Source organism: Tauraco erythrolophus, chromosome 4, assembly GCF_009769465.1.
Source record: "Tauraco erythrolophus isolate bTauEry1 chromosome 4, bTauEry1.pri, whole genome shotgun sequence".
NCBI lineage: Eukaryota > Metazoa > Chordata > Aves > Musophagiformes > Musophagidae > Tauraco > Tauraco erythrolophus.
In genome coordinates, this window is record NC_141468.1 from 25,740,851 (window position 1) to 25,764,513 (window position 23,663).

At 43.4% G+C, this 23,663-nt stretch overlaps 1 protein-coding gene across 2 annotated transcripts; it reads left to right on the top strand.

Moving 5' to 3' along the window:
- Positions 1-1,264: 1,264 nt before the first annotated feature.
- GPR37 (G protein-coupled receptor 37) lies at positions 1,265-14,379 on the top strand. Of its 2 annotated transcripts, XM_086610787.1 has the most exons (3): positions 1,265-1,373; positions 1,449-1,969; positions 13,561-14,379. In XM_086610787.1, exons 1-3 carry the CDS (start codon positions 1,265-1,267, stop codon positions 14,377-14,379), a joined length of 1,449 nt encoding a protein of 482 aa, XP_086466913.1. The 2 variants fall into 2 exon arrangements, with proteins under 2 accessions (XP_086466913.1, XP_086466912.1); XM_086610786.1 differs by having other exon boundaries at positions 1,265-1,969.
- Positions 14,380-23,663: the final 9,284 nt, after the last annotated feature.

The following is a 23,663-nucleotide window of genomic DNA, read 5'->3' on the forward strand; positions in this document are numbered from 1 at the left end:
CAAGGCGCCTCGCTCGCCTATCGCTCCCCCGGGCGCCGCTGCCACCCGCGAGCCGAGGCAGGCAGACAGGCCCCGAGAGCGGGGCGCTGGCAGCGGCGTGGGGACAGCCGGCGGGCTGCAGAGGCGCCGGGGACGGCGGGCCCCGGGCTGCGAGGGCGCCGGCAGCGGGGAAGCGGCTTCTGCCGGCGCATCCCCGCACGGAGAGGCTGCGGGAGGGCAGGGCAGGGCAGGGCAGGGCAGGGCAGGGCAGGGCACGGCCCGCCTGGCCGCCGCACGCTCCCCTCGCCCCACCGCCCGGCTCCCCCGGCGGGCGGGCGGGCGACGCCTCGGCCTCGGCCGGGCGGCGGACCGGCCCCGCAGCGCCGCCGGGCGGCGCTTGCGCACTGCGGGCCGCCGCGCTCCCCGCCCGCCTCCCCGGCGCGCCCCCGGGAGCCGCGGCGGAGCGGAGCCGAGCCGAGCCGCACCGCACCGCACCGCACCGCAGCCGCGGGGAGCCGGGAGCAGGATCGGAGCGGAGCTTGCCGCGGCCGCCCCGCTTCTACCGCTGCCAGTACGGCTCGGTGAGGCAGGAGCAGCCCCGAGGGGTCGGTCCCGGGGCTGCGCCCGCCCGGCGCCGGCAACAACTTTGCCGCCGCGGCCGTTCTCGCCGCTCTCCGCCGCGGTGCGAGCGGTCAGGCGGCGGGGTGATTAATCCCGGGGAGAGTTTTGCAAAGCTCTTAAACACCCTAAGCTGCGCGCAGCAACCTGTTTTCTCTGAGGTTGCTGGAGAAGAGGAATGAGTGCTTGCGATTATCCGGAGAGGGGAGGTGTTTTCCACAAGGGACCTTCCTCGCCAATAAAGCCACCAACTGCCCGCAGCGGCGGGAGGATGTAAATGGGCAGCACGAGGCCGGTGCTGCTGCTGGCGAGGAGGCAGCGGTCCCGGGAAAGGGCGGAGCGCCGAAGGGGGGTCCTCCCGGCGCAGCACTTGCTACATTAACTCGGCGCGTCGGAGACGGCGACACAACTTTCCGGGTCTGCCCCGGGAGGCGGCGAGAAGAGCCTCCCAGCTGCTCCACTCGCCGCGCCCCCAGCACCGGCCGCTTCCCGCGGCGGACCCCGGCGGCAGCGGGAGCTGCACTCCGGCCGCAGCGGCGTCGCCCCCGCCCCGGCGAGGCAGGCTGTCCCCGGGAGCCGGGCGGGCATGTCTCCCGCTCCCAGCCCCGCCGAGTGGGGCGGCCGCCGCCTCTGAAGGGGAGTGGGTGAGCCCCGCTGCCTCCCGGCCATGCAGCCCCTCCGCGCGCCCCTCGCCCTGCTCTGCCAGGTGCTGGGCGCCTGGGCTGCCTGCGCCCTGGCCCCCGCCGCGGCCGCCGGGCTACCGGCGCCCCCGCAGCGCGCCCGCTCGCCGCCAGCCCCGACGCCCCTCGCCCCGGGCCGGCGGGCGGCAGCGGCTCTCCCCGGGCGCGGAGCCCTCTCCCGCGGGGCCGACGCCGCGCCCGGCGCAGCGGCGGGGCCGGCCGGCAGCTGCGCGCCCCGCGGGGCCGCGGGGACCGGGCGGCGGCGGGCGCGGAGCAGCGAGCGCGGAGCCGCCGCGGCGGCGGGGAGGGGCGCGGCGGGCGGCCCCCGCTGGCTGCCCCTGAACGGCTCGGCCGGCGGCGAGGGCAGCGCCGGGGGCCGCGGCAACGCCACGGGGCGCCGCGCCCGCCTCCGCAACCCCTTCTACCCGCTGACCGAGGAGTCGTACGGCGCCTACGCCGTCATGTGCCTTTCCGTGGTGATCTTCGGCATCGGCATCATGGGCAACATGGCAGTGATGTGCATCGTCTGCCACAACTACTACATGCGGAGCATCTCCAACTCCCTGCTGGCCAACCTGGCCTTCTGGGACTTCCTCATCGTCTTCTTCTGCCTGCCGCTGGTCATCTTCCAGGAGCTCACCAAGAAGTGGCTCCTAGAAGACTTCTCCTGCAAAATCGTCCCGTACATCGAGGTAATGGCGGTGGGTAGGGATGCGCGGGCCCCTGCGCCTCCGCGCAGCCCCCGGGCGGCCCGGCCGCGCCCGCCCGCCCGAGGAGGCGCGGATCCCCGAAAACTTCCCCCGTCGCTTCTCCGCCACCGGCCTTAGCTACTGCGTGGGGTCCGGCGCTGCCCGTGTCCATTGCTGCCGGCCCGGGGACGTCCAGGTGCGGCGAGGTCTGGGTTCTCCGGGCGCTCCGGAGGCAGAGCGGGGCCCTGGCCCCGCCCCGGCCCCGCGGTGGCAGGAGGAGGCTCTGGCCCCATCAAGTCCAGCAGCATCGGGATTTCTGCAGCCTCAGACGGAGAGCGTCTAGCTCTTCCTTCCACTCGTGCGAGTTCTGCCAAACTTTCCTTGCTCCTTGTGATCCCTAAAAGGCGACGAAGTTAGATTTCAAGTTTTTTGTGGTTTTCGTTTTCCTAAACTGAAGTGATTCAGGAAAGTGGAAGGAGAGGGTGACTGGGGATAGGATCTAAGAAGGTGATTGTAAAAAGGACCATCAATGCCATTTATGTGCTCTTAATTTATACTTTGGCATTCAAATCTCACACTTATTTATTTCGCTTATCTTTATATATATATAAAAAAAATCACCCCAGCTCCGTTTAAATCACAGCTTTTTGGCAGCTGTTCAGAGGCTCTGTCAAAGAAGCTCCCAGCCAGCTGGCCAAAGTCCTGCCAGCAGCGCTCAGGTTGTCCACTTTATTTATTTACTGGAACTGAAGACTGAGGCTTGTTGGTAGGGTGGTAGCCTGTAATTCTGGCTGGCTCTGCTCTATTCCCAAACCCTTATGTTCAACATTATTCTTTAACTGAAAGCCGAGGAAATAACTGTTGATTCGCTTGTCCTAAGAATGAGACCTTAAGAAAGAAAAACAAAACCAACAAAACCACAACTTGTTATGAATGCGCAGAATATCAGTTTCGACAGCACATTGATACACAGTAATACATAACTGACTGTCAACCCATATTTTTAAGAAAGTGTTTATGAAGATGTATGGTGTGTGTAGCCACTAAATTGCCATTACTTCTTTCATACGTGATACACTTTATTACTGGTGGTATTGGACAAAGGGTGGAGCTGTGCTACACTTAGATGAGTTCAAGGCCAGTAGCATACCACTACCTTTGAAAAACTCCGAGGACGATTAATCGATTTGCATTTAAGAAGACATGAAGGAGTAAATATATATTTGTTGAGAAACCGATAGTACTAGAAGTTTTCAATATTTCTAAATTGGGTTCTGGGGCTTCTGTGTTAACTAATAAAATAAGTAGTACTGTTTCAGTTAAAGTGTAACCATTTCAATTAAAGTAGCTAGGGTAGTTTCAGTGTGTTCAGGACTTTCCTGTAGTGACATTTCGCGCTTCCTAACCTTTTTGTGGTGCATCCGCACACAAAATAGACATAATTCTTTGTAATGCTGATTCTAATTAAAGATCAGTAATTTAAGTGATTTGCATGGCCATGCTGTTCTTCAAAATTAGTTGCTTACGCTGTGCAGCTTTGGACACTAAAGAGTTTGTGAGACTGAAAGTAGCTTGTCTGAAATGTAGTTGCCGAAATTCAAAATTGTAATCCTGGAAAACATTCAGCTGCTGCTATCCCTACTTTATACTTCAATGACACCTTGTTTTTTTTCATTTTGACACCTTATTTTTTTTCCACTTTAATGTTCTGTAGATGTTTAGAGTTTAGGTCTTATTCAAGAACTGGCACCAATCCAGTCATCATGGACTGGTAACATGGAGCCTGTCCTAGGCTTAATTATTACTGGGGTTTAAAAGTGAAACATTCTCCCAGTCCCTGAGGAAATTTAATTAGTTTCTGTCTAAGGTACAGATCTAAAAAGATATAGCCTTGGGGTTCTGTTTTGTTCCCAGAATTGTATATTTTTCATTCAGTAGTCATTAAATATAATACTCATGCATATAAAATGTATTCATCACCCCAGGATCAGTAAGTAGAAGTCTAGATTTCCCCCTCCTTTGTAAACTGTAGCCATGAGTGGCAGATATTGAACATCACTAATGGATTGTGCCTCTCCACACCTTGTCTCGAGCTTGGTGAGGAGGAAACTGTCCTGGAAATCAGGATTTGACCTTCCTGAGACAGAGAAGGGGGTTAGAACAAAGTTTTGCCACTTTCCAAACATCGTTCAAACCTCACGGGTGTTACACAGGGTCACTGACACCACCAGCAGCAATGCAGATGTGGAGCATGTCATGAAATCTGCCCTGTGAGCAGCTGCTGCTCCGTGCTCTGTCCAGGATTGCTCACAGCAGTGGGCTCATTTGACAGCTCAATGACACTGTCTTCTCCCTTGTTATAACTCACCTGGGCAGGCTCATCCCCTTTGCACACAATGGGAGAAGGATGAAGTCTTCTTAGCTCCTTGAGAGGAAAGTTGTAGACAGCTATCTTCAGGAGAGGTTTCCAGACCTTCATGGAATATGAATAGAAGCATCTTCCTGAAGATGGACAAATTTTAAGCTGTTGTCTATATTTTCTGTAATTTAGCCCAGATTTTTGTTCTTTCAAGTGTCTCTGTTCTATGCTTTGTATCTCTCTTTTTAAAAAAAAAAAAAAAAAATTTGTATGCCAGTTTGCCAGTTCTCCTCATATGCTGTTTAGGGAGTTATGTGTCTCACCTGGAGTTGTAGATCCAGAAATAGGTCACTTTCGAGCACCAAAGACCCTTATTGGATTGAGCCCTCTGTCATACCAGCTTATACTTTCAGAACCAGGGAACAGAGGATGTCTGATTATCCAGAGCAAGTGATATGGTGATCACAGCATTTTAACATAACTCAAGCATGCTTTGTATGATGTTTGAAGGTTTCAAGTGATCTCAGTGAGGAACCTTGAGTTTTCTTAGGTTAGCCTCTTGTGGCCAATTGTTTTTTATTTGTGCTGTTTAATGGGTATTGTGCAGAATTTCAACAAAGCATCTGTTGCTAGTGATAACACATATGCACACAGTCTGGGGAAAATGTTTTATGATATCTACAAGCACATTCGTATAGGTAAATGTTGAGCTTCCAGCAGTGGAAGGTCTCTGCAGTATTTAATTTAAAGGACAGTTTTCCTATACCTAATAAAGATCTGCTGTGACCAAGTACATTAAGCAGTCAGTTCAGCCATATATTGTATCACAGTTTGGTCACTTCTAACTGTCTTTTAAAACCATGTCATGGCTATGCTTGCATAAGGAATGCTATGCACATGACAGGGAAAGAAATTAAGCAAATTAATTCTTCTGTACTTCTCATGACGTGTTTAGGTGATGATAGTAAAATTGCTGGAGAATGAAGTTAAAAAGACAAATGGTTAGTAGAAGTGGATGAAATTGTCTCCACCAAGAACTTCGCTTGACCCTGATGATGGCACTGGCCTGGAGGAGCAGGTTTGAATGCACTGAGAGGAAATTGAAAAGGGAATTAGAACAACTGGGGCAGCTACTCTGCCTATAAGGCGAGAGTTAGGTTTGTTCAGCCTGGAGAAGAGAAGGCTCTGGGGAGACCTTCTAGCAGCCTTACAGTACTTAAAGAGAGCCTACAAAGAAGTTGGAGAGGAACTTTTTACAAGGACATGTAGTGATAGGACAAGGGCTAACGGTTTTAAACTGAAAGAGGGTAGATTTTGATTAGATTTGAGGAAGAAATTATTCCCTCTGAGGATGGCGAAGCACTGGAACAGGTTGCCCAGAGAAGTTGTGGATGCCCCATCCCTAGAAGTGTTGAAGGCAAGGCTGGATAAAGCTTTGAGCAACCTGGTCTAGTAGAAGGTGTCCCTGCCTGTGGCAGAGGGGTTGAAACTAGATGATCTTCAAGGTCCCTTCCAACCCAAACCATTCTATGATTCTATGATGTGTGGAGATGTGCTTCTCCTTTGCAGTTTTAATCCTCTGCTGAACAGTTCTTAAAATTTTGCCCCTTTTCTACAGATGGTTCAGAAGTCTTACTTTAGGGATGCACGTCTGAAGCGTTTGCCTGCACACTGTGTTTATGTTTTCTTCCATATACTTTTCTCAGTATTGCTCAGAATCAGGAGATATAGTGTAAATGACAAGGCTTCCACAAGCCCTGCCAATGTGGAACCCTTTCCTTTTTGTTTAAGCACACATAGTCTTTTCAGAAAAAAATGACTGGCGGGAAGGCGAATAAGGAGTACAGAACGATATAGTTCCAGGTCAAAATCAGTAGATGTACTGTGCTTCTAAATATTTCATAGCTGTTAAATGTAACAGTCCTGTGAAGCAGCATCTTTATTTTTTATTTTAATGCTGGAAGCCAATAGTGAAGAAGTTAAGTTGTTTAAGGTCCAAAGCATCTTGCTCAAGAGGACAAATAGATTGTATCAACTAGGACTGGAAATTAGATCTTTTGGGCTTGAGTTGTGTGCATTCTGCTCCTGGAAGTTACTCTAGAAGCTTGATGAATTTGAGGGGTGTCATTGGAAGTAGGCGTCACTTTCTATGCTGGTGGATTGAGACAAGCTGCCTATAGTGGAGTAAGGATTTAGAATTGGGGAATGGTCCAGAATGAGGGTTTGCAGAGGCTGATTTGCCATCCTGTGCAGTCCGGCACAGAGAAGAAGTTGCCGAGTCCAGTGATGGTACTCAGCCCTGCACTCAGTGCTAATAAACATGAGCCTCTCTGCCTTTATCATACCCCCTGTCCCTGCAAAGAAGAGAAAGACGAAGTTTCTAGTGTCCTCATCTGGGCCATATCATGCATACGAGACCGACTTGACTCTGGAGCAGTCTGACAGTGAAAGCCTCTGAAATCTGGTGCCCAGTTTCTGCATGTGCTTTTGGCAATCAGTTTGTGGCATCACTCCTGTTTCTGGTGGGTAACTTCCAGTTCAGGAAAGCTATCAGAATTAGTATTCTTAGTGGAAAGCATAAGGATTGATTTGTCCTGGAATACGAATTACTCTCTTTCCCTGGAGCTGACCCTCCAGGGCAATTTGAGCTGAGGCTTTTCCCCTTTTGTCTTTTTTACTTGGTAGAGGCAAGTGAGAGGCACAAAGAAAGTGGCCGTTCCCTGCCTGTTCCAAAGCTGTCAGAAGAAATCCTTATTTTAAGTTTCACTTTAGGGAAGCAAATACATTTTTTATGGGAGTTTATAAAAGCTGTGTATTATCTGTCTTTTCTGTATCTTTTGTTCTGCGGCATCTTCTTTGTGTCTCTTCTTTGACTGCAGTCCAAGCTAGGCTCCTGAACCTCCAGTGGGTCCTCTGGGTCATAGACAAAGATCCTCAGAGAGGTTTGTAGTTTCAAAGCTTCGTACTGAGAGTTTTCTAGGGCATTGGCTACATGTGTCTTTTACTGGGCAGAATATCATCAGCACGTATCACACAATAAATAATTATTTTAAACAGAAGTATTAATATATCTCTGCCCTTTAGGTATTAACGGCATGATAACAGTAGCTGCCATGTTGGCTGTTCTGTCAATTTTTCCTCTGCAAACTCTGTCCTTAGGGGCTTATAAGTTGTCCATAAAAATTTGCTTTTGGCTTAAACTTTGCATGTGGCATTTCAGCATGGAAATGAATTTGTGTCAGACTAGGTTTAAAACTGGGTCAGTAATATTTAAGTTACATATGTGTGGAGAGAAAAAGGCAGCATCTGCTATCCCGGCACCATTGACTCTACTCTGAGCACTGGGATGTCATTTCTCCATATGACAGGATTTTTCCTGCAAAGGAGGAAAAGGCAGAATTTTAGCAGCAGTTCCATGTGATTAATATGAAGAATTAGTGCAGGAGTGCCTTGTGTAGCGTGATGAGAATTTGGTTCTCAGTGGACAATTACACTAATTTATTTATTTATTTGTTTTTAAAAAGTAAATTAAATTTACTTCTATGGTAGCATGGTAGATTGCAAACAGGAAAATAACCACAAACTAAATCCTTTTGTGTTTTGCAATTTTTCCAACCTTCTGAATAAGCATGTGGTGTATTAATGAGTATTTCCAGTGCCCTAACGATCTGGTTGGCTTTCACTTCCAACAGAATTCAAATGCAGCTCTTGGAAGTGGATTCTGATCTTGAACACTGTTACTCTTAGGATATACAGAAGGATAAGAAACATAGAAAGTGTATGTGTTCTGTGTTTCCCTGATATGAAAGTTGACAGCACTACAAAGGAAACAAATGTATTGTAACTGTTGTTCCACGTGTGTAGGACATCTTCATGATAGTAGTTTCCAGAATTACCGTCTTGTCCTTTAGACAGTAAAGGTCACGTAGATTTTCACCCAGGATGCTTAAGTTAATTGCTAATGTCAGAGGGGTACCCTGGCCCCAGTACTCCTTAGCTACTCATTGACTTCTGCCACACCACAGTAGTGTTTTAACTGAGTGACTCTCACCTTTTTTAAAGCATAAAGCCATTAATGTTTAATAGCACTTCACGTAAGACATATAGGGATATTGTGTTTATTTATTTTTGTTCTTTTATAGTAATGACTGTCATTCTTGTGGTGTGGGTTTTTTTGTTTGTTTGGGTTTTTTTGGTTGTGTTTGTTTTGGTTTTTTAATTGAAAGAAGTGAAACCAGAAGTCTAGATAAACAATTAAATAACTGTTTGCAATGGGATGACCTTCTATTTTGTAGTAGTCCAGTCTTGTTACTGGAATCTGTACTGTAAGTGTAGAGTAGCACAAAAAAAGTGTTGCAGTCTATACTAACTTTATCTTAGGCAAAACTGACAAGTCTGCAAGAGCCACCATGATATGTTGCATCAACATGCTCTAAAGCTATGAAGCTTGATGTGGATATTGAAGAGCTATAATAAGATGATAGACTATAATGGCTTGGGGGAAAAAATTAGTTGTTTATATGATATAACAGGAATGGATATAAAGAGTCTACAGAGTGTCACTGAGAGCTCAGAGATAGCTTGGCTAGTAGTTGTCAACCTTTTCTGTAGTTCAGCTTTCCCGTTACAATGGGAAAATGTTTTGAATACCCTTCCTGCCTTGTAACAAAGGAAGGAAGTGTGCCATGTAGTTTAAGAAGCCTTGTGTTATCAACATAAAATATATTCTGTCTTAGAAAATCCAGCTTCAGCTGGTAGAAGCAGTCACTTCTTATAATTCCTTTATTTTATCTTGTTCCATAAAAACTGAGTCTACATTGTTTCCCCTTGCTTCTCCATCAGAAGGCGTGCTCAAGAACGTGATGCCTGGGATGATTAATGATCCCTCTCATTTCTAGCCTTGAGTTGCTTACGGCTGGTTGATTCCCATTCTGTTGTATTCACTGTCCTTCAGCTTAAGTAACTTTTGTATCTCAAGGTAGACTTATAGCAGCAATATCACTTCTTGGTCTTCATCTTACTGGACTGAGTGACTCAACCTCTCTTATATATTCACTCACAGAATCTGGTCTTTGTTGACCTTTTCACTCAAGTCACCTTTTCTGATCTCATTTCTAGTTTTGTTCTCATTATCATTATCTAGTCACGCTGATAGTGAGAGAGAATTCAGTGTCTTATTTCCACTGGCATTTCTCACCGTACTACATCTGCACTGCTTCTCTGGTCAGCCAGAGGCTCTGCTCCTAGAGGCCAGGGCCAAGAGCTGTGGGACCACAGCCAGGAGAAGAAGTAGGACAGGCCAGGGAAGGCCTGGGAACATTTTGGTAATTGTTAAAGTTCATGAAAGGAGAATGAGTATGTTGGAGGACAGAGAGGAGAGCTGATGCAATTAAGCTGAGCGTTTTGTGAGTTTACTATTGTTCTCTCTGGCCTCAGTTCCCCAAATGAATGAGTTTTGACACAGTTGACTAACAGCTGGTGAGCTAATGACCAAAGGTTTATGCAGTGTCTCGAAGGAGCATCACGGTGCCCGCTAACATCCCTGTCAATGCTTTTGAAGGAGCAACAGTATGAAAAGACTCTCTTGTAGCAATAACATCTTCTTTCGTGCGTGTATGCTGTAGCTGGTAATCCCTTCAACAGCAGTTTTCTGCCCGAATAGTGTGGGCACCTCCTCAAATCGGGGGTTACTTCACCATCTCCTCAAAGCAGGTTTGGCAGTCATTCAGTTAGAAACGTGAGGACTTTTCTGATATCATCTAGTAAGAGAAAGATGTAAACTGGTGTCATCCTGAACATCTAGAGACTGGAGGAACATCTTCATAGGGACCATATGGAAATGAATAAGACAACTAAGTGGTGATCAAAAACTACTGAGCCTGACTCGCCCTTGCCTTGCCTCATTTCCTGCCAGGTTGTTGGAATTAAGGCTGCAACAGCATATCAGCGTGTCAGAAACTTGACTGTTACAACAAGAAGAGCACCATTAAACTCCATGCAGCTTTGCACCACTTTAGAATTTGTTAATTTGTCCTTTACTTACTCCCCATCAAGTGAATGGTTCTATGATTCTATGAATTATCTTCATTCTGTGATTATTTCAGGGCAATGTAACAGATTAAAAAGGAAACTTCTCTGGCTTCTTCTACATTTTCAGCTTAACCCTGATTATTGGTATGACTGGTATGAAGAAACACCCCTAAACTGAAATTGTGTGAACATGCAGAATGCATGTCCCAGATCTCGCCCACGAAGGCTGTGAGCAGCACCCATTGATTTTGCTGGCTATTACTCATAGTCTGCAATGTGGGGTAAGTAATCAGCCCCTTAAATCGCTACACTGCCTCCAAGCAAGTCAGCTGGAGTGAATTCCAGTTCATCTCTTTGGGAGGGTTTGATTGTTTTTTGCAAGCTTTTCCATAGCATCACTAACTCCGTAAATCTACAGAAAATAGGAAACCATTGCCTTTTCCAGAGGAACTCTGGCTTTGTTTAGCCTGTTTCATCAGTAAATCCATGGGAGAGTTTTCAAAGCCGACTTCCACTGTTCTTAGTTGCTTCCTCTTGCTCTGTTTCACTGTCTTAAACCTCCAAGTTGTTGGTCAATTAATGTGACAGGAACCCCGTAGGTTATGTTTGTTCGTGGTAGGCATGTCTTCTTTCATTAGTCCAGCCTCAACAGCTGCAGTTTTAATGTCTCAGCCACTGCAGAACAGCCTGTTTGCAGCAAAATGCTAAAGCAATAAAAGCATGTGCGTTGGGGTAGGGGAGAGGCTCACGCAGGAGCTGAGAGGGAAAATGTTAATGTACAAACCCTCAGATTTTTCTTCTGTTCTGCTGATTTTTATTTCAAACCCTATTCATTCCCGAATCTCAGTTATTTCCCTGTCTCCCGTAATTGTAGGGAGCTGAGTCCTGACCCTTTTGTTATTCATGTTGGATGTTCTGGCTAAAGGTTTTGCTGTCACTCTAAGGAATTTGAAGACTGCACACACATTTAAATGTTTTGGAAACAAAGTCGCTAGTCTTGAATTTAAAAATCTGACTCTCAGCAGCGATACATGAAAATTATCTTTCATTAGCTAAGTTTATCACTGTTCATTAAGATTTCCCTGTAACTGTAATTTTTCCTTAATTGTTTTTACTTATTGTTGCATTTACCAAGCTTTCTTTGAATCTTCCCAGACAGTTTAACTTCTTAAATCAATAGGTTTGCCTATTAAAAATGTTTACGGTACTGCTTTGTCATCATTAAATATTCCTGTATGTTAATTACTAAGAGATTGCATCTTACTCATTTCATCTTTAAGAAAGCTGCTTCAAAGAATTCTCCAACTAAGCCAATGCCTGACAGTTCTAATCCCAAGTGCCTAATTTTTTTCAGTGATATTCAATTTTAGCCATCTGATATGGCTATTAAATATTGAAGGCCAAAATTAATGATACATTTATATAATTGTGCCTAATCGTACTATCTATCTTTGCAGAAATTTTTACAAGAGTTGCATAAACAGGAATATTTCAGAATTATAGTGGAAGTCAGAAAGATGTTTTTTTTCTTAAATCTACCTGTATGAAATTTAAATATATCATTGTACACCAAATTTGAGTAAGCAAAATTAAAGTGTACTGCCTAATATTACCCTAGATTTCCCAATTACTTGCACAGACATGTGGTTTATTCATGATAAAAGTAAATGTTCTTTACATTTGTTAGGAATGTTATTCAACATTTTCTTTTCTTTTGCATCAACACATTTTCAGCATAACACAAGCGTGCAAACCCAAGAAAATAAATTAATTAGAATGCAACAGGGCACCTAATCTTCCTCCAATTGAAGTTAATGAGAGTTCTGCTTTGAATTTGAACTGAAGTTGAATTTATTGGAAATAGAATTAGGCCAAAATGCATATAGTCTTCTTGCAGATTTCTTTTTAGGAAATTTAATTATAAACAGGATAAACCGATAGGAAATTATGTTTCATGACAGTACAAGATTTCCATTCATGCATAGAATGATGGTTATTGAAGCTAAAGAACATATGCATTGCTCTGTACTTGCTCCTTACAGTATGTAGTTGAGAGGTCTGTTCAATCCATCTTTACATCATTTAAACAACAAAACTGCCATTTCTCCTGACCTGCAGCACGCTCTCCCACAGGATGTTTCCTATGTAATTAAACCTAGATTTTCCTGTGAATTTTTTCTTAATGAAATGTTGAAGATAGATTATGAAAGCCTAACTATTACAGTGAAGGTTGATTTTGCAGAGGCTCTGGAAGTCTGAAGACTTCAGATATAATCTCTTTGAACTCACAGTATGGGAGACTTTATATGCCTACATCCCATCAAAATTTCACTTGAAACCCTAAGTCCACAAAAAACCAGTTGTTGGATCCTACTCCATTCAGTAGATGCCTTATGCACTGTGTTCCTAAATTTTGTAGATATAGAAGGTTTGGATGTTATGATCCCCTGCATGCTTGATGAACGTGTGATGTGGGCATAAGTTCGTACTTTTGCTGAAGAAAGATTTTCCCATCTCTCCCCTTTAGACTTAAATTCCAGCCCCTGTGGTGGAACTGATCTTTCTAAAACACCCTTTTGAAAATGAGGGGGAGGAAAGGGTTTAGGTTTACATGGGTCAGTTCTTCGATTTTTTTTTGCACAGTGTTGCACAGATGCTTGCATGGGCCTCCAGGAGAGGATGGCACCAAGCTGAAATAAATATTTGTAGGCAGGAAAACAGAAGGATGTACTCTTTTGGAATGTATGCCGGATGATAGTTCAGCAAACACTGGAAGCCAAGTTCTGTCTGTGATAGTTCTTCTGATGGTGCTCCCAACCGTGGTGCTCAACTGTCCCCTCAACTGATACTCCTAAACTAGGTTTTCCTTCGCTTTTGTCAGTCAAGGGCGAGATTTGACCGATGTTTCAGAGTGCAAATTGAGCTACAAAAGAGTATAAACCTCTTCCAGAGAACAGCTTAATGGTAAGAGCCTTCATTCAATGTACAATAAATTAATTCCCTGTTCAGCCTGTGTCAGTTCAGACTTTCGTCTTCCAAGTAGACTGCCATCACCAGGGGACTTTTGAAGGAGACAAAGTTTTCTCACTCGCCATTGAATAATGGACTATACCCTTGTAGCTGCCCTTTTTTTTTCCTTTTATTTTTTTTTTTGTTCCCCCTTACAACACCCATATTAACATGCGTTCCCTTTTCTCCTCCCCAGGTGGCCTCTCTTGGAGTCACCACCTTCACGCTGTGCGCCCTCTGCATCGACCGATTCCGTGCTGCCACCAACGTGCAGATGTACTACGAGATGATCGAGAACTGCACCTCGACGACGGCCAAGCTGGCTGTCATCTGGGTGGGTGCGCTGCTGCTGGCCCTGCCAGAGGTCGTGCTGCGGCAGCTGGCCAGGGAGGACCCTGAGTACAGCGGCAGCCCACCGGGGGAGCGCTGCGTGGTGAAGATATCCACCGCCCTGCCCGACACCATCTACGTCTTGGCGCTCACTTACGATGGGGCGAGGCTCTGGTGGTACTTTGGCTGCTATTTTTGTTTGCCGACCCTTTTCACAATTACCTGCTCCCTGGTCACGGCCAGGAAGATCAGGAGGGCGGAAAAGGCTTGCACAAGGGGCAACAAGCGACAGATACAGCTGGAAAGTCAGATGAACTGCACAGTGGTGGCTTTGACCATTTTATATGGGTTTTGCATCATTCCTGAAAACATTTGCAACATTGTGACTGCCTACATGTCTACGGGGGTCTCGCGGCAGACTATGGACCTCCTCCATCTCATTAGTCAGTTCCTTTTGTTCTTTAAGTCCTGTGTTACCCCGGTTCTGCTTTTCTGTCTCTGTAAACCTTTCAGCCGGGCCTTTATGGAGTGTTGCTGTTGCTGCTGTGATGAATGCATCCAGAAGTCTTCAACAGTGACGAGCGATGACAATGACAATGAGTACACCACAGAGCTGGAGCTCTCTCCTTTCAGTACCATCCGTCGCGAAATGTCCACTTTTGCCTCCGTGGGGACTCACTGTTAATTGACCTTAGGACTTTATTTCTTGTATCTTTTTCCTTTCTTCTTTTTCTTTTTTTTTTTTTTTTTTTACTTCATATGTTTCTTCTTAAAGCAAAATGAAAGGAAAAGAAATTATTGAAAACTACTCTGGAAACCAATCTGCATATTAACAGCAGTGCTTTGGAAAATAATTTGTTTGGTTATTAAAAAGAAAGAGAGAGGGAAGGAGAGCCAGCATTCTGTTTTAAATCATGGTATTTTATATGGTGCTAGGATTTTATTGTTTGGGGAGGAAAGTCCATATCAATCCACTTTTATTTAATTTTGTAGCATTTTTTTTTGATAATCACTGTAAAACGATTATATAGACATTGTGGGTTTTGCAAGATGTTTCATGTAAAAGATGTGGTGGAAAGTATTTGAAGGTAGTTTTAATCCAATTCTTGTACACTGTTGTGAGAGGACTTGGACTTCAGAAAGTTTATAAAGTAGCATAAAAATAAATGAGGTTTTGTTCTTTAACTTCACCGTCAATCTGCATTTAACAGACACCTATAAGTAGTATTAAATTCCTTTAATTAGTAAAAAAAATCTTTGCTTTGCATATGATAATTTAAAAGGCCATACTTAATTTACCATTTGTGTACTTACCCTTGGAGACTGTAATTACAGTGTTTAAAGGAGGTGGTTATAATGGTATTAGATTTACATGAGTGGTTTTTTTAATGTACATTGCGAAGGTTCAATGTGCCTCATTGAAAATTTCCTTCTTAACCTGCAGGTACACAAAACCTGAGTTATTTTGTACTTCTTACAAAGAAAGATTTACTTTCTCACTAAATTTTGTCTCGTGTCGTTTCAAAATCAAGTTTCTTTCCAATTTGTCATTGGTTTTCCATTGAGATTATGTCCTCAGTCTCTGTATATATAGCTCCTGCCGGCTTCAGCGAGAGTCCCATTGCAGAGGAAGGCATTCTTTTGCCAGAGGTTTACTGACAATAAATATGAGGGACTGAAACATGTGGAGAGTGAATTCCTTCTTTTTTAAGAGGTATAAACACACTCGGACGCTTGGGGCTTGACCCAGAGCCCATTGCAGTCAATGGAAAGGTTTCCATCAATTTCAGAGGGCTTTGGATCAGACTGGCATCTCCTATTTATCCTGGGATATGTAGCATGAATATTAATCACGGGGGCTCTGTATACTGATTATAAATCATGCTGCTCTCACAGAGACTGCTATTCACTAGCAGCTTGCAGCTTTGAAGCTGGTTTTGAGAACCACGGTGTGTTTTGCTGATGGCTTCTTGCTGTCTGCAAGGTTATTAAAATGAGGGTATGTCAACACTGCCAGCAACAGTGTGATATAGTAAAATCTAAAGTTGCTATAAGCGAGCCAGGTTGGAGACTGGGAAGTGCCTATCCATAACAGCAGAGCTTATTTGCCCCACTTCTTGGCTGAAGTAGACAGGCTGTCCTTGGCAGGCAAGCTGGCTCATATTTACACCGGGCAGCAGGCTGAAATGTAGACATGCTAAGGAACTGAATTTGTTATAATTAGCTCATATTTTAACACTAATTAAATAAATAATACAATTGCAATAGTATGTGCAGTAGTAAAATCACACAGGTTTGTCATTTGAAACTAATAGTGATTGTAACTGATGTAGTCTCACTTCCCGATACCTGCCCCTAAGTGTGTTAAAGAACTTGCTGTCACTTCTGGAAAGGAGTCTGTTTGCTGTTTGCAGATTCTGAAGTTAAAATGTTTAATCTTTGTATCTGCTTGGGCAAGCGGTATTTCTTCTTCTTCACCTTTTAACCTATAACAATTTCAGCTGAAGAGAAGTTGAAATTAGTTAAACTGGATATGAAACTGAATATTTATGCATTTGAGTTCTTTTTCTGACTTTTGAATCAGACATAGGGCCCTAGCCAAGAAATCTATTATTTTAAGCACAAGACTAAGTTTAAATATTTGTTTCTGTTTAGGCCTTACTAAATTACCTAAGTTTTAAAAATCTTTTGTAGCATGATGAATCACTTTTGAAGACAGGGGATCTGTCCCTTCTTTAGAAACCCTTCATTAACTTCGTATTGCTTGATTACATTCAATAAACTATGAAAGGGATTAAAGAGAAAAGATAAAACCAAAATCTCCTCACTGTGGTGCCTGTGCCTCCTCAAATACTTATTCCCATCTCTGCATTTTGATTTGTACTATTCTTTTTTAGGTTCCGATACTTACAAAGAAAGGGAATAAACCCTCCCTTTTTATTCTTTGCTATATTGCTTCTCTCAGTTTGCTTTTCAGTCACAGCATGAGCAGTGGCTCAAGGACCTGAGAAACGAACAGCAGAATGGGAGGAAGCACTTTTTTAAAAAAAAAAAAAAAGAAATAGAGAAATTACTTGGAAATATTGAATGATCGTATTTCGCTCATTTAGGTGCAAGACTGAACTGAGGCAGGAGAAGTCCCCATTGTCTTGGATGGTAGGTGCTTCCAGCTTTCCAGTCTGCAGTGGGTGTGTGCAAACTCTGCTAAGGACTGCTGCTTGCTCCTGGGTCAAATGCTCTGTGTCTCAGAGTGGTGCAGTTCACCACTCCATTGAAACATTTCCACTATATGTGTATGGTAATTCTACTGGGGGAAAAAAAATCAGAAAAAAAAAAAAGATTTAACAAGTCATTGGAGAAGGTAGAATTTGAAGATCAATAATGTTGTATTTGGAAATACATTCTCCTGCTTGTGTGGTGGAGCATTCTCCAGCCTTGTATTCAGCGGGGCTTCTTTGTACCCGGTGTAACCTTGCCTTTTCTGCTGCTGAAAGAGCATTTTTCACAGCTATTTCTCCCCACTGCCTTGGACCTCCATAGCAAATGGAAATGTAAGACATCCTTTTGTTCTAATTTGTTCTCTAAATGGTGAAACTACTCCCACATGAGCAGGTTTGCATCATCACAGCCATTCTGATGCAGGCATGGTTTGTTAATGCATTTAAGTCTCATGATAAATTATTCCTTTTGTTAAAGACAGGGTACAGCATTGCTTTTCTTCCTGGTTTTGAGACTGGTGCTCTTGAACTCATGAAATTTCCTGGTGTTTGCTTTTCATACTTTCTTTAATGTTCTTAGAAGTGTATCCTGTCTGTTTTGAATCCAGTTCTGTAAGAGATTTGTCTATTAACAAGAGGACATTTAATAGACTGATGAATGAGGATTTGGAAATGTTTATGGCAAGGATTTAATTCTTTTACATAAAATAGAGAAACATGCAGAGCATGGTGATTGACATAAAAGAGTGATGGGATGGAAAATCAGATTGTGAAGTAGAAAACGCTTATACCTCTCAGGTATGTAAACCTTTGATACATTAACACTGATCATCCCGGCTCTGGTGCCATTAATAAATTAAAACCCATAAAACTCTTGTATGAGTTCCAGTATGTCCAATGAGATCACATTTCATGACCTGTATCAAAAATATGATCTTTGTGTAGACCAAAGTACAAATGGTAAATTATTGAAAATACTGCTCAGTTAGAAGAAATTCCTTATTTTACTCCCTCTAAGATAAAGTCCTGCATCCAGCCTTAAAAAACTCCTCCCCTTAAATGACCTTAGTAACTTACTCTGCTCCTGTTCTGTGACTGGGACCCAGATATAAGCTTCCACAGCTGTTGATCCAGCAGCTCTGGGAATGGCTCCTAAAGACAATGTAGAGGTTTCCAAGCATGTTGTCCTACATCATAAGAAATTGTATGATGTTAGGCTACATGGTGAGACTGCCATATTGTGCTCACGGCACTCAGAAGCAAACTAGTTTGAGTTTGCTCACTATGAGTGAGTTGCTATTGAAACTCTAAGTAGCTTCTCCAAATTCCTTAAATACAAGAGTATCCCAAACCTCTCCTAGGATCTGTGAGCTGTTGTCTTAGGCACTGTACAAATACATGCAACTTGCCCTGTGGGTGCCTAACTGCTGTTGATGTTCTCAGATACATCGCTGAGCTGCTTCTCGGCTTTTTTTGCCTGGTGACATTCACAAAATTCCCAAAACACTTGAATCGTCCCCTTGTTACTGTGCTGGAATTAAGACTGAAGGCAAAACCTGCTCAAAATGAGTCTACCTCCTTAGCTGGGCCCAGTCGTGTGTATGTATGGAGAGCACATCTAAAGTGGCTGCGGATTGCCTGTAGACACAGGCTTAGCACGGTAGCATCAGCATATAAATGTTTGTACATGTTCTGATGAATCAAAAATTGAAATTCTGTAATTTCTAGGATGGAATAGATTCAAAATCCTGCTCTACCTAATTTACAGCTGAGACTTGAATTTCGTGGTTCAATATCCCATCAGAAAGGCATAACCGCTGTGGTAATGGATGTGCTGGTGAAAAGGTTTTTACCTCTCCTGTTGGAGCTGTTCCAACTATTTTGGTAATTAAATATTGAAGTAGAGACTTCAGCCTCAGTACCAACACTGCTGACCTAAGCCTACAGCTGTAGAAACAATCTGCTTTGTTCACTCTCTGGTCCAGGGAATGTTTTCAAGGGGAACAGCTACTGTCAGAAAAGTGGATAAACCATGACTCAAGAGTAGCTGGCAGGTTAGTTGATAAAGTGCTCAGGTGAGAAATGAGCAGTGTTCAAATGCCTGCGCTAACTCAGATATTTGAACCCAAGCCTATTTTGGAATACATATGCTACCAATGGCCTTATTGGTATAGAGTTGTGGATTTTTGTGTCTCCTAGATAGGGAGCTGCCCACCTACCTGAGCAAATTGTCCATTTCAAGTGACTAATAGGAGAGCAGTCACAGTGGGTGAGCTTAAGCAGAAGAAAATCTGATGCCTTGATCATCTGCATTTCTTTTGCCCAGCTCTTTCTTCTCCATCTGTTGGTTTCTGAGAGTCTTTCTTCAGATAAGGATGTTTTGCAGGCCGTGTGGCAGCACTCCTGAAAGTTAAGCAGGGCAATGCTGGGCAGATGCCCACATACACACCTTTGAGTCTCTAGGCTGCAGTCCCACTGCCGCTGGAAGATTATAGCACGCACGGATGAGGTTGTGTATTGCCTTTATTCCAGAGGGGAGAACCTCTGAAGCAAACTGCCTGCAGGAAGCTGGTTCACTTCATCTACATAAGAACCTAGACCTAAGGATTTGCCTGGATTAAAAAGGCAAACTAGGACCTTGAAGTAGCTCTTTTATTTCCTAACTTCTTATGTCTTCATTCTGAGAATGCCCTTCTTCTTTTGCAGGCTAGAAATATAATAAGTGACAAATAAGGTCTATTTTCCTAATAGCACTGATAAATGTCATTAGGAGGAGTCATACCAGGCATTTTCTGTGATAATGCCTCTTTTCCTTTTCTTCTTTCCAACCTTTCATTTTCCTCTGAAAAGCTCAGCCAAAGTCAATGTGAGCAGATGATGTGCAGTATTAAAACTTAACGGTGCCCTACATGCACTGTCTCATGTTTCAGGAACTGTATTTATTCACTACTGTTTTGTATTGTGTGGAATCATTTAACACTTATGCTTAGAAGACGTAAAATTTTCAAAAACTGGGTATGTTTTTTAGTGAATAAGAAACAATGAAAAAGACACAGACTGAGATGCTGCAGGACACCCAGGCATGTCTCCTGTAGAAACACTGACTCACACTGAGAGCTGCAGGTTCATCCAAAAACCAGGAGGAGAGCTGTATTTAACCATGTACTGCATTTAACTCCTGAAATCCAGACTACTTGCTTTCATTGTGATAGGATTTGGTAGGTTCAATTTTTGTTTTGAAGAAGTAAAAGTTGTGACAAAGACTCTCTGGCATTTTCACCGTGTCCATGACAGCACTGAGAGCCAGTGCTGTGTCTCCTACTGGTGACGTGTTCCCTATGTTGTGCCATCTGGAGGGCCAGAATCCGTATGCCTAGAGCTGTTCCAGACCCTTTCAAGTATGAGGTCGAAGACTTCTGTCCTTGCGCACTGTAGCTTTAGTTTTGCATCACAGCTTCTTATTACTGAAAAGTAGAAGACATTATTATCCTGAGTACAACGTTTGTGGGGGTTTTCTTCAACTAGAAATCTGGCCTGTAAGAGTTATAGGGCTCTCAGTTTAAAGTATTTAATAAAAGTGCTAGTGGTAGCATTATTAATTAAGGTAGTAGATTGTTTATAGCTAAAGGGAAAGCTTTTATTTTACTTCCAGGTTTTTTATTTTTTGTCTTTTATTTTTGTGTGATTACAAAGTGTGATTTTTTTTTCTGAAACAAAATGCAAAAAACCCTCTAGTTAGATAAATTCTATCCTTAGCTTACACCAAGTGTCTTCATTTATATCCACAGTGAATTTAGCCGATTATTCTTTGAGAAAGGAAGCCAAAATACTCACATTAGAAACATACTCATAATTAACGTGATTGTGAAGAGATTACATTTGAATAAACTTTGAAGGCTGGGATGGTAATGTAAAGTGAGGATTGTATTTTTTTTAATAATTATGGTCTTGCCAGCCTAATCTTTTTAAAGGGATGGGAGATACATACAGTTCAACAGTAACTTATGGTTGAATTTCATAACTGTCACAAAGGACTCCAGAATACATATAGTCTGGAATAAAATGATCTAACAGCAGCTGGATATGCATGTGATAATCCTTACTGAAGACAATACAACCATTTAAGTGACGAAATACATTTTAGCCTGTTAGTTATTATACCAGAGAACTAAATTCTTCCCTAAGATGTGCTTATTTGTATTAGATGAAAAATCTATTTAGTGTTTTTAGTGTTGTACAGGGAACACAAAAGCTTAAGAAAGAAGGTATCCCATCCGTAACTGTAGCCAGCAGTTATACTTCAGATTTTTTTCTTCTAAATTCTTTCCTTCCTCACTTTTGAAACAATTTCTGCTGTCCGTTCTTATCTATCTTTTCAATGTCTTATTCAATTTACTGACTCTCCCCTGAGCAAAGGAAAATCCTCTTTTGTTTTTCTGATGATCAATTCTTTTAAATTGAGCTTGTAAGTCAGTCTCATTCATTTTGCACAATCTACCTTCTAGAAAACTTGAAGGTGAAGAGTCCTTCTCCCTATGGAAAGTATTTACAAATAAGGAAGCTACAGTCTTTCTTTCTCTAAGCTCACAGAACTAACAAGAAATCTCATCAGTCTGCATGAGACCTGTGGCCAGAGTATCAGCACTACAGCATGAATTTCTGACTTAAAATTGGCTTACCTATATGCAAATCGTGAGGCTCTGCCAACAAACTGCACTGTCCCCTTGCCGAAAAACAAGCGGTTCCTACATAAGATACTGCTGGCTCAGGTATCCTTATTTCATATGGCGATTCTCTACTGGATCTCTCTTTTCATCTATAAAGGATCCTCTTGACAATCATTAGATGCCTTTGTGACCTCTGAGTAAACTATTTCTCGTTCAGGGCTTCATTTAACAGATATCAGTCATGATCTTACATTAAGGTTTGTATGATTAAGCTGGGGATTAACATTAGTTGTTGAGCTATCTATGATATAAGATGTACCCGTGTATGGATGACACTATTTGTAGCTGCATCTTCAAGTTGAAGGGATAGGGATTTCTCATAGGCAACACAGTACATCTGCATCCAGCCTCCTGGTAGTTGATGACAATTTGGTGACAAGTCTGTCAACTGCTGAAGCTAGTTTTGAGAGGTCTGTGTAGCATTGTTTTTAAAAAGCTTTAAGGGGTAGCCAATCTCTTAAACTACTCCTCCTTAAGAGGCACTGGAACAGGTTGCCCAGAGGAGTTGTAACTGCTCCATCCCTGGAAGTGTTCAAGGCCAGGTTGGATGAGGCTTTAAGAAACCTGGTGTAGTGGAGGGTGTCCCTGCCCATGGCAGGGAGCTTGGAACTAGATGATCTTTGAGGTCCCTTCCAACCCTAACCATTCTATGATTCTTAGCTTCCCAGGGTTAAGGCAGATTGGACACTGAATCCTAGACTTTAATATAGAACTCCACACTGCTGCTGAGGATAGAGCCAGTGACCCTAGTAATGGAGCCCCAAGACCCCAGAGAGTGTACTTGACATTTTTCCCCAAACATGCAAGCCTATTCGAGTGGTAAGTCTATTCTGACAATCAAAGCACGGAGAAGATGCAGGTTAGCCTGCTTTTCCTGATATCTCCACTTGGTGTTGAAATGGTTAACAATGTTAGCATTTACTCTAGCAGAGCCTGGTTTCAGATGAATAGGGGCAGTTTGTGCCTTCTCAGTGCCTGTTTCAGGCTGTCCTCATCCTGCACAAGGCAGCACTGTATGCTTCAGATCCTGAAGGTTCCACTGCCTGCAGGGCTTGGCTTTTTAACTTTTTTTTTTTTGTAAATAAAAGGAAGGAAATAAAGACATGATTAACTCTTTGAGGTTTGAGGACTTAGCTTTGGATATCTTCTTCCTCCTGGAGTAGCCCTGCAGCATAAATCAGAATTTGCCAATATGTCCACACTTAGCAACTATATTCAGAAGCAACTATAAAGTTTTGAGCACTGCAAATTATATAAAGGAATGCAAAATTGTGGGGTTACATTGAATCTGCCAGAAGGTAGCCAGCCAAGTGAAAACCCACCAATGCTTTCAATGCACCACTCCTCAATTATAGAGTAATATTTGTTTTACTGTCAATCACAATATTACTGCTTAAGAACTCTTAAAGTTTCTTATTCCTCCTTTCTATTTGTTTTATTTTCATTTGTCATCTTCTTTCATTCTATTCTCTGTTGCTCACCAGTCTAGGCTGCAGCTCCAAGGACATGTTACATCTTCCACAGCCAGGAGGAAATGGCCCACCTTTTGTAGGCAGGGCCTAAAACTTAATTAGATAATTACAAGCCAGCTGGGTGATAGCCATAATTCTCCATCTCTGATTTTGTCACCCGGAGAATTTTAATTGGTTAGGCTGTGCTTTATACACCTCACAGTGGCCGCTGTTTAAACAGAGCTTGAGTTCAGTGAGTAAAAGGTGAGTTAGAGAAGGCAATAAGCTCTTCCACCTCACTACATCACCATGTACATATGTGGTTTGAGTCTTAACTGAAAATGACTTGATATAAAAGCCAAATAAAGCAGCCTGCCAGTAAACCAAAAGCTACCAGAACTTAGAGGCTGGTAAAATGAGCAGTACTGTGGGCTTCTCTGCTTCCGTTCAGCAGCCAGCTGCAAAAGTCTGGCTTGGGATGGTCCTGTCAAAAATGCAGATGGGAGACCCTTGTAACTAATCTTAAACATAGTGAAAATTAAAATATGAGATATTTTAGCATGCCATGTTCAG

What these genes read in the sequence shown, in the direction of transcription:
- GPR37 (XM_086610786.1), top strand. Translation starts at nt 1,265, where the DNA reads ATGCAGCCCCTCCGCGCGCCCCTCGCCCTGCTCTGCCAGGTGCTGGGC. An exon ending in AAATCGTCCCGTACATCGAG is followed by an intron (nt 1,970 to 13,560) that starts GTAATGGCGGTG and finishes TCTCCTCCCCAG; the next exon opens with GTGGCCTCTCTTGGAGTCAC.